Source organism: Caretta caretta, chromosome 8 (genome assembly GCF_965140235.1).
Source record: "Caretta caretta isolate rCarCar2 chromosome 8, rCarCar1.hap1, whole genome shotgun sequence".
In the NCBI taxonomy this organism is placed as follows: Eukaryota; Metazoa; Chordata; order Testudines; family Cheloniidae; genus Caretta; species Caretta caretta.
In genome coordinates, this window is record NC_134213.1 from 18,935,615 (window position 1) to 18,949,506 (window position 13,892).

The 13,892-nt window shown below is 41.9% G+C and overlaps 1 protein-coding gene across 1 annotated transcript in view; it reads left to right on the forward strand.

Moving 5' to 3' along the window:
- LOC125641212 (uncharacterized) overlaps window positions 1-13,275 on the forward strand; it is a 41,906-nt gene extending 28,631 nt beyond the window's left edge. The window contains exons 22-28 of the mRNA XM_075131324.1: window positions 3,283-3,492; window positions 3,858-4,001; window positions 4,329-4,486; window positions 5,854-5,963; window positions 7,285-7,394; window positions 8,248-11,639; window positions 13,140-13,275. Coding sequence (XP_074987425.1) covers window positions 3,283-3,492; window positions 3,858-4,001; window positions 4,329-4,486; window positions 5,854-5,963; window positions 7,285-7,394; window positions 8,248-8,477 — 962 coding nt within the window. The 3' untranslated portion in view covers window positions 8,478-11,639; window positions 13,140-13,275. The remainder of the gene's footprint in view (window positions 1-3,282; window positions 3,493-3,857; window positions 4,002-4,328; window positions 4,487-5,853; window positions 5,964-7,284; window positions 7,395-8,247; window positions 11,640-13,139) is intronic.
- The last annotated feature ends 617 nt before the right edge of the window (window positions 13,276-13,892 follow it).

The following is a 13,892-nucleotide window of genomic DNA, read 5'->3' on the forward strand; positions in this document are numbered from 1 at the left end:
CCAGGACAAAGCTCTGGCTGAACCGACTATACCATATATACTGTAGGTTCACATCTGTGTATGGCAAATATATAGGGCCTGATTCTGCCATTTACAAAGGTTGATCTGCTCACAGAGTGGGTACTTGGCACTGTCAGTAAGGGTGACAGAATTGGGTCAAAAGTGAAATTGATGAGTTTAGCTACCGTGTATAAAACGTGCCTGCGGCCATAGACAGCTAGTGCTGTGAACTGCACAGCCCTTAAAAGCTAAGCGGTGTCATCCTGCGTCAGTTCTGAAAATGGGAAATCTCTTTACAGCAACAAAACCAAAAGTCGAGGACATGGAGTTGGTGACTCAGTATGAACAGCCTTCTCGAGAAGGGCCAGATTGCACGTTTTATGCTCAGTACTGATGCATAGCTGCACTGCCACCAGAAGCTCCCTGGGAAGCAGCGTTCTGCAGAGAAGGAGTTCTTTCCAGGGCTCCCTGTCTGTGCCAGTGGAGGAGGAGAAATGTACTACAGTCCTTTTCAGGGTGCACCTAACTCCCTCCTCCCCCGTGCAATCAGACAGCTCCCCAGAGCACTGAAAGCTAAGACCTGGGTAGCCTTAACTCAAACCACTAAACAGTAGTGATGGATATCCTTACTCTTCCACGTGACTGTGTGGGTCTAGTCACAATTAGAGTTGAGAAAATAATTGATAACATTAGTTTGGTGGCTGAACTGAAATCAAATTCAGGTAATTTTGGACTGATATTAAGTGTGGTTTCTTCTTCGAGTAGTGTCCCTGTGAGTGCTCCATGTTAGGTGTCGGTGCGTCCCTGTGCCGGAGATCGGAGATTTTAGGTAGCAGTACTTGGTCGGGGTGTGCGCAGCAGCTGTCTTGCGGTGTCGTTGGTGCCTCTTGTAGCGTGCGCGACCTGACCCCTCCATTCCATCTCTACATCCTCGGCTGCAGCCACAGCTCAGTGGCCGTGCTGCCTCTTCAAACAGCTCTCGAAAAGAAAATCGTTTACGTCGTAGTTTTAGCGGAGACAGTTTGATTAGACTCTACTTAGCCAGTTATTTTTTACAAAAAGTTTTTTTTTAATTTCCCTTCAGTTTTAGTTTCTTAGATTAGCAGTAGAAATAAAGTTTTCTTCTAACCAATTTCTGCATTTTTCTTCACATTTCCCATCCCAGTTGTGGGAAAAATCATTGGACACAATGCTGGGTTTAAGAGTTGTGACTTTTTTTTCTGCCATTTTTTTTCAGTCGAAACTATTCATAAAATTCAACTTAAATGTGCAACTTGTTTCAGGGTCTTGAAAAATGCATTTTCTTTGCTGAATTTCTGATTCGCCAAAAAAATGTCAACAAGTTCTAGTCACAATCTAACACTAAGTTGGTACCAAAGCCTAGTACTAAGCCTAGTACTAAGTGACTATTCAGAATTGTCAAGCAGCGTCTGATTTGCAGCTCTTATTATCCGCACACAGAAAAGCAAAGATCATGCTCTGGTAATTATATTTTAGGGCCATTTCTTACAGAAAAGCTTCTGAACTCGAAGTGTTGAATTCAAGGAAATGTCAGACTTGTTTAAGTCAGTCCCCGACTGACTTTATTTTACAGATCTTGCCACATTTAAATGAGAATGCTGAGCCTGGAGCAAACGAGGCTAATAGTATCCGTTTGTATTAAATTTAATAGTCTCACATTTGATTTATTTACCAAAAGGAGAAACATGACAGCAGTCTAGGAGAATTTAATGCATCCAATCTTATGAACATGAACTAGACAGACAAGGTCACTTCAGTCTGGATTTTCGACTGTTAAAGGGAATGATGCCAAAGAACCTGTGGTTTTTTTTTTTTCCAAGGTAGAAGTGTAAAAAGTCAACAGGTGTGGCTGGCTTTGAAAAATGGTTTGCAGTGATTGCCTGTGATCCAGCAAACAAGCTGCATCTAATTATAAAACACATTTCAGAGTGTTGTGCTTTGCACTGCTCAGGAAGACCATTGTCAGCTGCTGTAGTTCAGCAGGTCTCTGCGCTGATGGAGGAGCATGTGACATTGATCATGTAATTTGAAATGTTCAAAATTTGTGCCCATTTTTGAGCAACATTGTTTCTATTTCAAAAACATGCAAACCAGTTTGGTTTTTGCAGCTAAATTTTTGGTTTTGTGAACACAAGAAATGTGAGGGTGGGAATGGGGGTATGGAAATGGCAAAATGAAATTGCAGAATAGCTTATTAAAAAAAATTGTTCAGGGGATTTTTGTATAGTCCTAGAAAATGAATTGCACTTATTTGAATTGTATTGTTACATGTGCCCCGTCTTCCTTTCTACGAGGTGCATATGTTAACACTGCTAGATAGAATGGCAGACCTGCTTGAGTTTGTGTTGATCACATTGTTAAACACTGTCACACAACCTACAGCACTGTGTGCATGTGAAATTGTGATGCCATCTTGGGGTAATCATTTATTTTATTGCAAGTGTGACTGTTTCTCAGGTTATTATTGGTGGAATATTATCCTGGTTCCTATGTGGACATAAGCTCTGAGGGGCTGAGATTTTTTATGAATTGACTGTTCATTGGTGTGAAAGCTGGATACATATATGGAAATAACACAGACCAGCAGTGTGTGTGTTCTTGGTTCCCGGATTTTCAGCTGACCCGTCAGGTCACCCAGTGTGTCACTCTCATTCTTTTCCATATATTTATATTGCCATTAAGATATTTGTTACAAAAGAACAGAGAAATGAGAGCAGGAATTGGTGTCAAATAGTACTCTAAGTCTCAGGTTTGAAACCCCTAGACTCCTAGGAACCACAAGTTTGAATCCCAGCAAGCTTGGCTCAGCCCTTCATCCTTCTCAGGTAGGTAAATGGAGATCCATGGGTTTACTGCAGGGGTAGTCAATTATTTCTTGTCAAGGTCCAAATTTCTTGGTCAAGGTATAGTCAAGGTCCAGACTCCAGAGAAAAAAAATAAACAATAATAATGAGAAGTAAATCAAAAGATTTTGGGGTCTGTTCAAAAGCGTATGGTAGTCCAGATTTGGCTCACTGTCCTGCTATTGACTACCCTTGGTTTACTGAGTGTCAGTTTTTTAGATGAAGTATTTAAAGCAAAGGTCCTGTCTGATGTGCATTGACATGAAGGGCTGCACTTTCCGTGTGCAGAAAATGTGAGAGCCATTGCTTGCTGTTCCTCAGCGCCCCCATCTTGCACAGTGAAGGAAAGTGTAGTACAGGGATTGGCTCTGTAAAATGCAAAGAGAAAGTTATGGATGCTTTTCTAAAAATCTTTCAGGTGACAGCATGTTTTGGAAATACTCCAGAAGGCTGCTCACTAAGCCTTCAGGGAGAGATACATATTCATCCTTGGAGTTTGCTCTGTCAGCCTGTATTTTAAAAGCAGATTGCACTGGAGTCACCTACTGGGGAAAGCGTTACATACCAGTCACTGGTAAAGAACTGATCTTCAGCAAAAACAGACAGGATGCTGTGTACCTGAGGAGTGGTAATTGTCGTCTTGTTTGTGCTATATATTAAGAAAAGGATAATGCTGTAGCTTTGTAAATTTGTGGATAGAAAAGGAAACGAAGGCATTGCTGATTGATTACTTTTTAGTTGTTTGTTTATTTTTCTGTGTTCCTTGGAAGTTTGAAACTGAAATGGAAAAAAATAAAATAATTCCTATAAAGCATGTTGACAGTATAAGTTTAAAGTTTAATATATCAAGCAAGTTTACTATATTATATTTCAAGGTAACCTGGCATTTTGTCTTTGTTTTTCTTTTTAAAAAAACAATTCAAATTTTCAAGAGATGCCAAAAATGGAAGCTAAATTTAGAGGTGTGTTGTTTTTTTTTTAAATTACTTTCAGCTTGCAGCAAAGGACATTATGGTGCCTATTGTCAAAAGAAATGCCCCACCTGTCTCAATCATACCGTGTGTAATAGACTCACAGGGCTGTGTGATGGTACAGTGACATGTCAAGAAAGGAAAAAATTAGAACTCTGTGAATACCGTAAGTACTGTAGCTGAGGAAAAATCAGCAATTGTTTTAAGTATTTTTAAAGAGTCAACTACTATCTTACAAGATACAAAAGGGCACCTTTTAGTGGCCTGCTAATAAAACACCAGAATGACTAAAGCAAACCACAACTAATGGGCTACTAAAATAGACTTTGCCCTGTATTATGGTATACTACATACACATAACATACTACAGTTATATAGGAAATCATGTGCAATATGTCTTTAAGTTGCAAACAACTATATAATATCTTTGCCTGCCTAATAGGGCATAGTGTGTGTTGCACCTTTAATTTGTGTGTCTGTATGTTTCAAAAAGGCCTTACAAGCAAGTTCTGTTTTGCCTCTTGGAAGTACTGGAATGGAAATTGTTACTATGTTCCTCCCTATGGGGTGCTGAATAAGAGCGAAGCAGAGTTCATGTGTAGTCGGTTCCAAGGGGCACAACTGATCAAATTAAACAACACTGAAGAACAGGTCAGTCATATGAATGTCAGATTGTTAACAGGTTTCAGAGTCGCAGCCGTGTTCGCCTGTATTCGCAAAAAGAAAAGGAGGACTTGTGGCACCTTAGAGACTAACCAATTTATTTGAGCATGAGCTTTCGTGAGCTACAGCGCTGTTGAGGTTTTTGCTAGTCTTTAAATTTGTATTGTTTTGCATTCCATTGTGTCTGAAATGTTGAAATAATATTCTCAGTTTATTGGATCCCTTTTATCTTCTTAAAGGAAAAACTAATCAGTGTTTTTATGTATTTTATGGATCACATGCTGACATGATCCTCGTTCTTTCACTCATTTATTTGTGTGCCAACATCAGCTTCCATTTCTTTTTCACTTAAGGGAGCACCCCCATCCATAGTTCGGTGATGCCAGGATTTCTGGAGATGGGGTTTGTAGTTATCTTGTAATCCATCAGCCAACTGGCTGGATATGAAGTAACAGAACACAAACTGTACTTAAATTGTAAGCTTTCTGGGGCAGAGACCATCTTCTTGTTCTGTTTGGACAGTGCCTAAGCACAATGGAGTCCTACTTCATGACGGTCTCCTACATGCTAACATAATATAAATAATAATAATACTGAGCTAAAGCTAGAGGTCCTTATTCAGGTAAAGTCCCACTTGATGTCAGTGGGAGTTTTGCCTGAGTAGGGACTGAATAAAAACTAAACAAGGATCTCAAGATTTAGCTATGTAGGTCCTACATCAGAAGTGGTTATTTTTTAATTTGTCTTCAATTTCTCAACAATTGAATGGTGGATTTTTGCAAAAGTTCGTCCCTGGAGATAGAACCAAGTCAGGGAGAGCAGAAGACACCATGAAGTTCTCTAGAAACCTCACGAGTCATCTGGTAGTGGTTAGATGATACTATGGGGATGGGCAGTATAGACAGAGAAGTTAGATTGTGCTGGGATCTGGAGAACATTCATACCCAACTAGAGCCATTATAAAGTAAATCAAAATTGGCCCTCAACTGCTTGACAGCACCGTTTTAACAATAGATACCAGGTTTAATACTTCATTATGTACTTGTAACTAATGTTTGCTTTGGTCACTGGTGAACTGTTACACAAAGTTAAACCTACTCCCATTTAAAACCAATAGCAAAACTACCTGATTTCAATAGGAACAGAATTGGGCCCTTAATATGTTAAGCTAGTTCTCAATACCAGTTAAAAAGAGAATCCAAGAGTAATGGGCCAAATCCTCAGCTGGAAATATGTCCACATATATACCGATCATCCAAAGAAATGAGGCTGTGCTTGATGGTTACCGATTGCATTTATTAATGTATTTTAGCCACAGTGTATGTCCCAACACTGCTTCTGCTAATTCTTTGCAGAGATGGATAGCTAAAGTCATCGCTAGAAAAAGCTGGCTTGGCAGCCTGAGCTATAAACTCCAGTCAAACTCCTGGATCATGCCTGATGGAGATAGAGCAGCCCCTCGTTGGTAAAAATAAGCAGTTCCCCTTTCTCATTCTGTTCACCTTTCCTTTATTTAAGGGTGATAAGATCATGGGGGAGTTTGTCTTGGCCATATTTCAGTTATTTAAATATATTCACCCTATACAGAGAAATAGATGTCTGCTCTTTGAGGGCTCAGTCCTGCAGTCCTAATGCAGATTGTCCCAAAACTCAGGCTGTGTACTCTGCCCTTCAGTGCTGCTGGCATGAATAGATACCTCTCTAAATCAGTAATTTTGTGGTCCAGGGTATTAGTTTCGTGGCTGCTGGGTCTGCGAGATACTAAGCAATGTGTCAAACTGCAACTGCATTGTTTGGTTTTATTGCTGTGGGTTGAGCAAATACCTTAGAAAGGATCCCATCAGGAACACATGGCTGCAGAATGATCTCCCATGAGGAGGTGAGATTACGAATTGCCTTTTGACCTGACTAAGCGCACCTGGATTTATTGTGTCTTTTCCAAAAGGCATTGTCGAATATTTTGATCAGAGTGGACTGAAAGTTCTGTGGAAATCGCAGCTATGGTCTAAGGTGCCAGCTGCTTTTGGAAAAGGAAATCCTTCATATTGACACCACTCTGGATGCATTTGTCTTGAGATGGTGACAGTATTCGGCTGGGAAAGGACAGTATGGTAACAAATGAGTGAAACTGATCTTAGAGTCTCTGTTCAAGCATTTCAGACAGTTATAGGGCCATATGGAGCTATGTCAACTTATTCCAACTGAGGAGCTGACCTGTCTTTTTATATAAGGTGATGGTGGTAGCTATTCTAAGAGCAGTCAGTGGAGAATGATGGGGATTTAATACAGCTGTCTTGTTTTTCACACATGACCTTTGTACCCTGAAATCTTGGGGGACTCTGATTCTCAGAAGGATTTGGAAAAATCATTTTCTGCACCTTCCTGTGCAAGCACAGAAAGTAAAATTTTGAAAGATATATGAAGCTGATACAAGTGTGAACCTGCAGGCATGATCAAGGCCATGACAGCTAATGTATTTAATTAACTAACCAAGGGTGGTCATTGATTTAGATTTCTTTCTAATTGTGCCTATTAAAAGTGCTCTAGGCCTAGTCCATGAGTTAAAAAGTGACAGTGGAAACACACTCCACCCATTTTCCCCCCCGAACCTCTTCCCAACACCCAACCAACTCTACCTCCTTTATCTCTTACCCTTTTCCTCCACCCTCCCCGAGGAGCGCCATGGGGAATACAGATGAGATGCGTGTTTGCAGTGACTTTTGCTCATGAGTTGGAAATGCAGACTCATGTAAAAGTGAGTTCCATTGCTTTGTTTTGCTTTGCAGGGGTTTCAGAGCAGTTCAAGATTTGTGTGTGCAGATTGAACCTGTATCTGGAACCTTAATTTCCTTTGCCTGCTCTGAACGGGCTTCGTGGATCTGCAAGGGAGCCCCAGGTGAGAGTGCGCCCTGCATACGATTCACAGTGTTTTTAACAGCTCTCCCCGTGCAGTGACATGTCAGAGGGGTGCCTGAGGTGCAGCTTTCCAAAGCTCGTCTGCTGCTCCACGCCCTGAGCAGGATTCCTCTCCCTCTGCAGGAACTGCCTGCACCCAGCCAGAGTCTTGGGTTGGTATAGAGAGGAGTCCCAATGTGTTTTACAAAACACACCAGCCTCTACGCACCCTTGATCCTGGTCTGTGGGCATCTCTACAGTGCAGGTGGAGGTGGGATCACACTTGTTAGTGCTGGTACAGCTACACCTAGCTTGCGTGGCTGAAAAGAAGCAGTAGCACAGGCTAGACAAGCCCACTGAGAACTGTGGATATGTTCTAGTGTTGCTAGTCCGTGCTACCACACCTTCCCTGCTATTTTGAGCTTTGTTAGCTACCTTAATGCTAGTGAAGGTATAAGCCGCATTCACCCCTCTGAGAGCACTGTAGACGTACCTTTTGTGTGCTAGCTCAGCAGCCTAGCATAAATTACACGACTGCCAACATTCCCAAGAAGCTGGGATCGGTGAGGTGTAGGGAACCCTTGGCCGCACTTTGTACAATGGAGATGAGCTGTGTAGGACCAGCTGCGCTGCTCTTATGCCAAAAGCAGCCTCACATCATCCTACAGTCTGGGCCACTAATTTACAAATTCAGGCCCAATCAGTGGGGCTAAATTCTGTGCCGACTTAGATCCTGAGTAGTGCCATTATAGCCAGTGGGGCTGGAGGGGAGTAGGGGAAACCAGTGCAGAGTTGGTCCAGAACCACGTCCTAGGTTTAGCATCTTTGCTCTTTTTCCCTGTTTGTTTTGCCAGTTCCTGGAGCGCTGGATTCCACGTATAAGTGGTGGACAACGTTGACCTCGTCCCTTTTCGTTTCAGTTTTCGTAGTTGTTGTGAGTGCGTTTGTTACATTTAAAGCTGCCCAGTGGAGAAGACAAGTGCTGGTAGAAAAGACTGATGGGAAAGAGCAGAGAAGTAAAGTGGGGATGGAGATGACACAGCACCCCTTTCAGCAAAGCAGAACATCCCTAGAACATGACTAGTTAAACACATTTCCTTAAATCATCTTGCATTTCACTCAGAGACGTTTTCATCAGTGTTATTTCTTTTTTAAGCAGTTCAATAAACTCTCAAATAGAAAATATGGCTTTGCTTGCTAGCTGATTTTACAGCTGTTCAGAGGTTTTTTAAGCTGTAGGAAGGGGTTAATGGACTGTAATACATTCAGCCTTTTGCATCATTTTATCAAATACTATAAGGCCAGATTCAGAGCAGGTGATGTAGCTCCACTGAATTCTTCTCTGTCTGTCTTGGTGCTTCACTTCTCCAGTTTACACAGCTAAGGACTTGGTCCTCAGCATTAAACACACTTGGTCAATGGTACAATATTTGTGAACCAAATTCTGCTGTCAGTTACAGGCATTTAACTCAGTTATGAACACGGTTGTGAGCAGAATTTGAGCCCTTGTATTATTTATGCAGTATGGATTGAAAGCTGAAGTCCCTTAATCAGGAAGAGCTAATTTATACGAGCAGACGTTTTCCCTGACTAAGGGCTTCAAGACTGTTTTAAATACACTGGGGCCAGTTCCCCTCCCGCTCCAGGTTTATGCAGCTGTAACTCTGGTGCTGTTACTTCTGACTACCAGCAGCATGAGGGGAGAATCAGTCCCACTCTGCGTAAGTAACAGAAAGACTGACAAAATCATCAAGAGCCAAAGCAGCAGAGAGGCTGAAACTGGTTAATAGTAACAACAGTAAGAAAGTGAGCACAAACTGTCAGATTTAAGGATATGCTGACCATTATCATAGAAACGAGGTGATACCGAGGACAAAAGCTCATGCTTACGTAAGGATATTTACCTAAGGGATCTCTGTGTTCTGTTATATAATTACCTATTTAATATTTTGCTGATCTGAACCACAGAGCATGACCAAGTTAATATGAATGTGCATAGTGTAAAATAAAGCTACTGGACATCTGCAGTTTCCACTTCTCAAACATTAATTAACTGAAAAGTCCAAACAAGCCTAAATCCATATTATCAGCTCATTGGTATCCATAGCACTGACAAAATGTCACTCAGCCCATTAGTACGACTTTGATAGCATCTATAAATATACTTCTGAGAACACCTTGCACGTATAATGCATAAAGAGTCAAGTTTGGAAGAAGAAGAGTAGGGAAGCAACTACTGTTGCCTCTTTCTGCCATGGCTTCCAAAAACAAGTGAAGAGTTTTCTGGTAAAGTGCCTGGACAGTAGAGATGTTACATTTGCTTGCAATGAGGACACTGAACAATGGACTTTCCTAAGTGAAATCAAAAGGAAAATTCCTAAACTGTAAAGGAAGATGCATAAAACTTTATGGAAAATGGATCTTAAAAAAAACAACAAAAAACGTCCAATCAGAAATACGGGCCAGCATGGGAGTCTGCTCCATGCTGTTCCGAGGAAGAGCATTCGGATGATTATTCACTTTGAAAGTGCAGCTTTCTCATCTTAAAGGGGACATTTATGTGCAAATTTAGAATTGTGCGGAGTACTGTCTAACTAGAGGCCCTTGATCCATGCTACAATCAGCAGGAGATGGTTCAGCACTAAAGCATTGTCTTTTTCATGTCAGTGGGAATACTTAAGTGCCTCTTTTCTAGTCTTCCATTCTCTATTTAAAGACCCAGAAAAGAAATCTGCATAGTTTTTCAAAGAGTACAGATTGAGCTGTATAAATGGTGAAAGGAAAGTAGGAAAATGGTAGATTTCCTAGAGGCTAGAAATGTAAAAGTTACCTTGTCCCCTGAGCCTCTGGTTTCCTTGTAAATGTTAATACAGGATTTCATTTGTGCAGAGCTTTATTTTTGTGAGTTGGGTCTGCAAGACTGGGCCCTGGATCAAGTCTGTGAACACAGCAGACTGGCAACCTGGAAAATGAGACTTTTTGGTGAAATCTTTGCCCTTTTTTTTTTGTCAGAGGCAAGCAAAATTTGCGGTGAGTTCACTGGAGCCAGGATTTCAAAGCTCAATGTTTTTTTCCCTGAAATTAATAGACAGCAGGTTTAAAACAAACAAAAGGAAGTATTTTTTCACACAACGCACGTCAGTCTGTGGAACTCCTTGCTAGAGGATATTGTGAAGGCCAAGACTATAACAGGGTTCAAAAAAGAACTAGATAAGTTCATGGAGGATAGGTCCTTCAATGGCTATCAGTCAGGATGGGCAGGGATGGTGTCCCTTGCTTCTGTGTGCCAGAAACTGGGAATGGGTGACAGGGGATGGATCACTTTATGATTACCTGTTCTGTTCATTCCCTCTGGGGCAGCTGGCATAGGCCACTGTCAGAAGACAGGATAGCTGGCTAGCTGGGCCTTTGTCTGACCCAGTATGGTTGCTCCTATGTTTTTGTTATGTTTCTGACAAAGCTCAATCCCACAAGATGGCCTCAGCTCCCAAGCCCTATTGGCTTCAGTAGGAATCAGTCACAGAATTGGGTCCTTTTAACAATTTGGTATAAATGTATTGTAATAATTGCAGCAAAAAACCAACCAACCATAGTTTTAAATTGTTTATATTCAAAACAGCCATGTTCACTGAAACTCACTGCCAAAAGCTTTGAAAGGCCTTTATTCAGACCAAAGATTGGAGTGTTTGTTTTTGACATTGGCAGCATTTCACATGATCTGCTGAAGACAATGACTCCCTTATATCTTTTCAAACTCAGCCCTGTAGCCTCGGAGAAGGAAACTTCTTTCATGATTCAGGTTTTAAACAAATCTCATGTCTTGTGACTTTGAGGGCTCTTCAGAGAGAGAATAGATTATCCCTTTGTTTTTTCTGCATTGTTCAGTAACAGATGAGCATCTATAATGGCCCAGATCACTCAGCAGCGGATAAACATTTTTATTTTTATTTTTTTGAAATACTGGGCTGGAGTAAATGGACATATCTCCATTGGAGTCAGCAGAGTTACACCAGCTGAGGAGTTGGCCCACTGAGGGACCCCGGTCCCTGCTGTGGAATAACATACCCATGAGGATCAATCAGAGGCATTTGCAAGCAGATCTGCTGCTGTCTGAAGCTCACCAAAGTCGAGCTCTGTGGGACCAGCAAAGGGAAGAGATTTCAGAGGCTTAAACCACAAGGAGCAGACACTGGAGTGATCAGTCACCACATGAGGTGGCAATGCTACTACTTGATTGAGATACCAGGTGTGTGTCGAGGGAAGGGTGTGGCTGGGAGCCTGGGAGCACTGGAATCGACTCCTGGATCTTGTCTTGTTCTTCAGGCAGCACAGGGTGACAAGTATAGCTTTGGACAACATTGACCCCTTGTGGCCAGTGAGAGAGAATAGCATTGTCAGTTTCTGAAAGGAGGCTGGATGAGATCTCCAGGAGTGGAAGAATAACAAAAGCAACATAGGGTGGGACTTTTGTTCATAGGTACACCCGTGAGAAAAAAATGGGTGCACCCACTGGCAGCCCCAAGGATCAGCTCCTCCCCCTCCCCCACAGTCCTGCCCACCACAATCAGCTGTTCAGTGGTGTGCCAGAGGCGCTGGGGGGAAGGGAGAGGAGCAGGGGCAGGAAGGGAGGTGGAGATCAGGAAGGGGTAGAGGTGGGATCTTGGGGGAAGTGGTGAAGTGGGGGTGGGGCTTGGGGTGGAGTAGCGGGTGTTGAGCACCCCTCAGGAACTCAATAAGTTGGCACCTCTGCCTTTGTTACTCAGGGAGGAGCATTAAGAGGGGCTAAATGAAGGACTTATCTAGACACAGGTTAACATTCTTAAAATTGGTTAGGTAAATCTATCTCTATGCTCTTCATGTCAGAGATAGGGAGCATTCAAAAATCCAGCTTCATTGGAAGTTGAAAATGCTAAGCATGTCTGAAAAATCAGGCCTTTGGGGCAGTAGGAAGGGTTGGCAGGTTTTCAGCAATACATTTAAACCCCCCCCCCCCCCCCCCCGATATTTGGAAGAAATATCACACTAAACATCCATGACCCAACAATTGTGCTAAATGGGTTCAGTCTTTCAGGACCTGGAATTCCAGGATTGTCTTGTTTTACAGCATCTGGAATTTTTTAAACATCAAGATTTTAATAGGACAGCAACTTAATTTTGGACCCAGTCCTGCAAATCTTTAGGGTCATGTCTACACTGCAGGCAGTATGACAGCACAGCTGCAGCTATGCCACTGTAGTTCCACAGCATAGATGTTTCCATGGCAACAGAAGGGGTTTTTCCATCGATGTAGGTAATCCACTGAAGGGTCAAAATCCATTGCTGCTTATGTAATAACCTGATATATGGATTGTGTCAGCTCTTTTTACAAGGCCCAAAGTCCAGAGTTTGGTCAAGAGGTCAGAGGTCTAGCAAATAGTGATCAGCTAAGAGAAGCAGAATAAACAAAAGATAACCTTGCTTTTGCGAAGATAAGCCTGGTCAGCAAAACGCCAGATGCTGAGAGCAATAATTGACTTATTTAAAGTTGCAAACAGAACAAAGAGGCCCTGTTTTTGTTGTGTTCGTTTCTTCTGTAGGGAGATATTCCTCTCACACACCAATCTTGCGTGTATGAAAGGGTTCAAGCAGGATATGGCCTTCTCCCTTTCCCAGAGACCAATGCCTGCCTTAAAAACACAAATAAGCAACTTGAAAGACAATCTTTATTGCCATATACTTTTCAATGTTTCTTTGCTTTTACCCCTAGATATGTACCTGTTGGACAAGCAGAGGAGTTGCTTCATTCCTATGGACCCCAAATTGAATTCAACATACATATATTTTATACTAATACATTTTATTGAAGTACTAATTAAATGTTACTTGTTAACCTGAAAACCATGGGCGGAGACATTATGTAACCTTTGACCATTGGCTACTGTGCTTATCTTGTCTTGCCGCTAGACCTATCCGGGGTTTGGGACTACTTACCCAGTCACTTTCCCCCACCCATGGAGAATCCATATAATCCATTGTAATGAATTCATTGACAGTGTCTCTGAGCCTGATAAGCAAGGTGACACTCTACCAGCGCGGTGCATAATAAACTCCTGTGCTTGACTTCTACATGGTGTGGATTTATGTTCCTTTTTCCACCTCCCTGAGAGGTGGTAGCTAGGTTGATGGAATATTTTTTCCATTGATCTAGCTGTGTCTATGCTGGGGGTTTTTCAGATTAATTATGGCGCTTCAGTGATTTAGCCAGGTTGATCTAAATTTTAAGGCTAGGCCAGGCCTTAAACTTTCCGATCATTTGAAACCCAAAATGTAGTTGCAGTTCTGTTAAAATCAAAGTACTAGCACGACATTACCAATAGTTTTAAAATAATCCTCTACAGCAGCAGCGTGATCCTGAATGTTCAGCCCCTACACAGGGCCTGCAGGATTCATTTCACTAATCATTCTAACAGCCACTTTTCAGATGAAATGTGCCACCGTTTAACAGCACGGAGCAACTGTT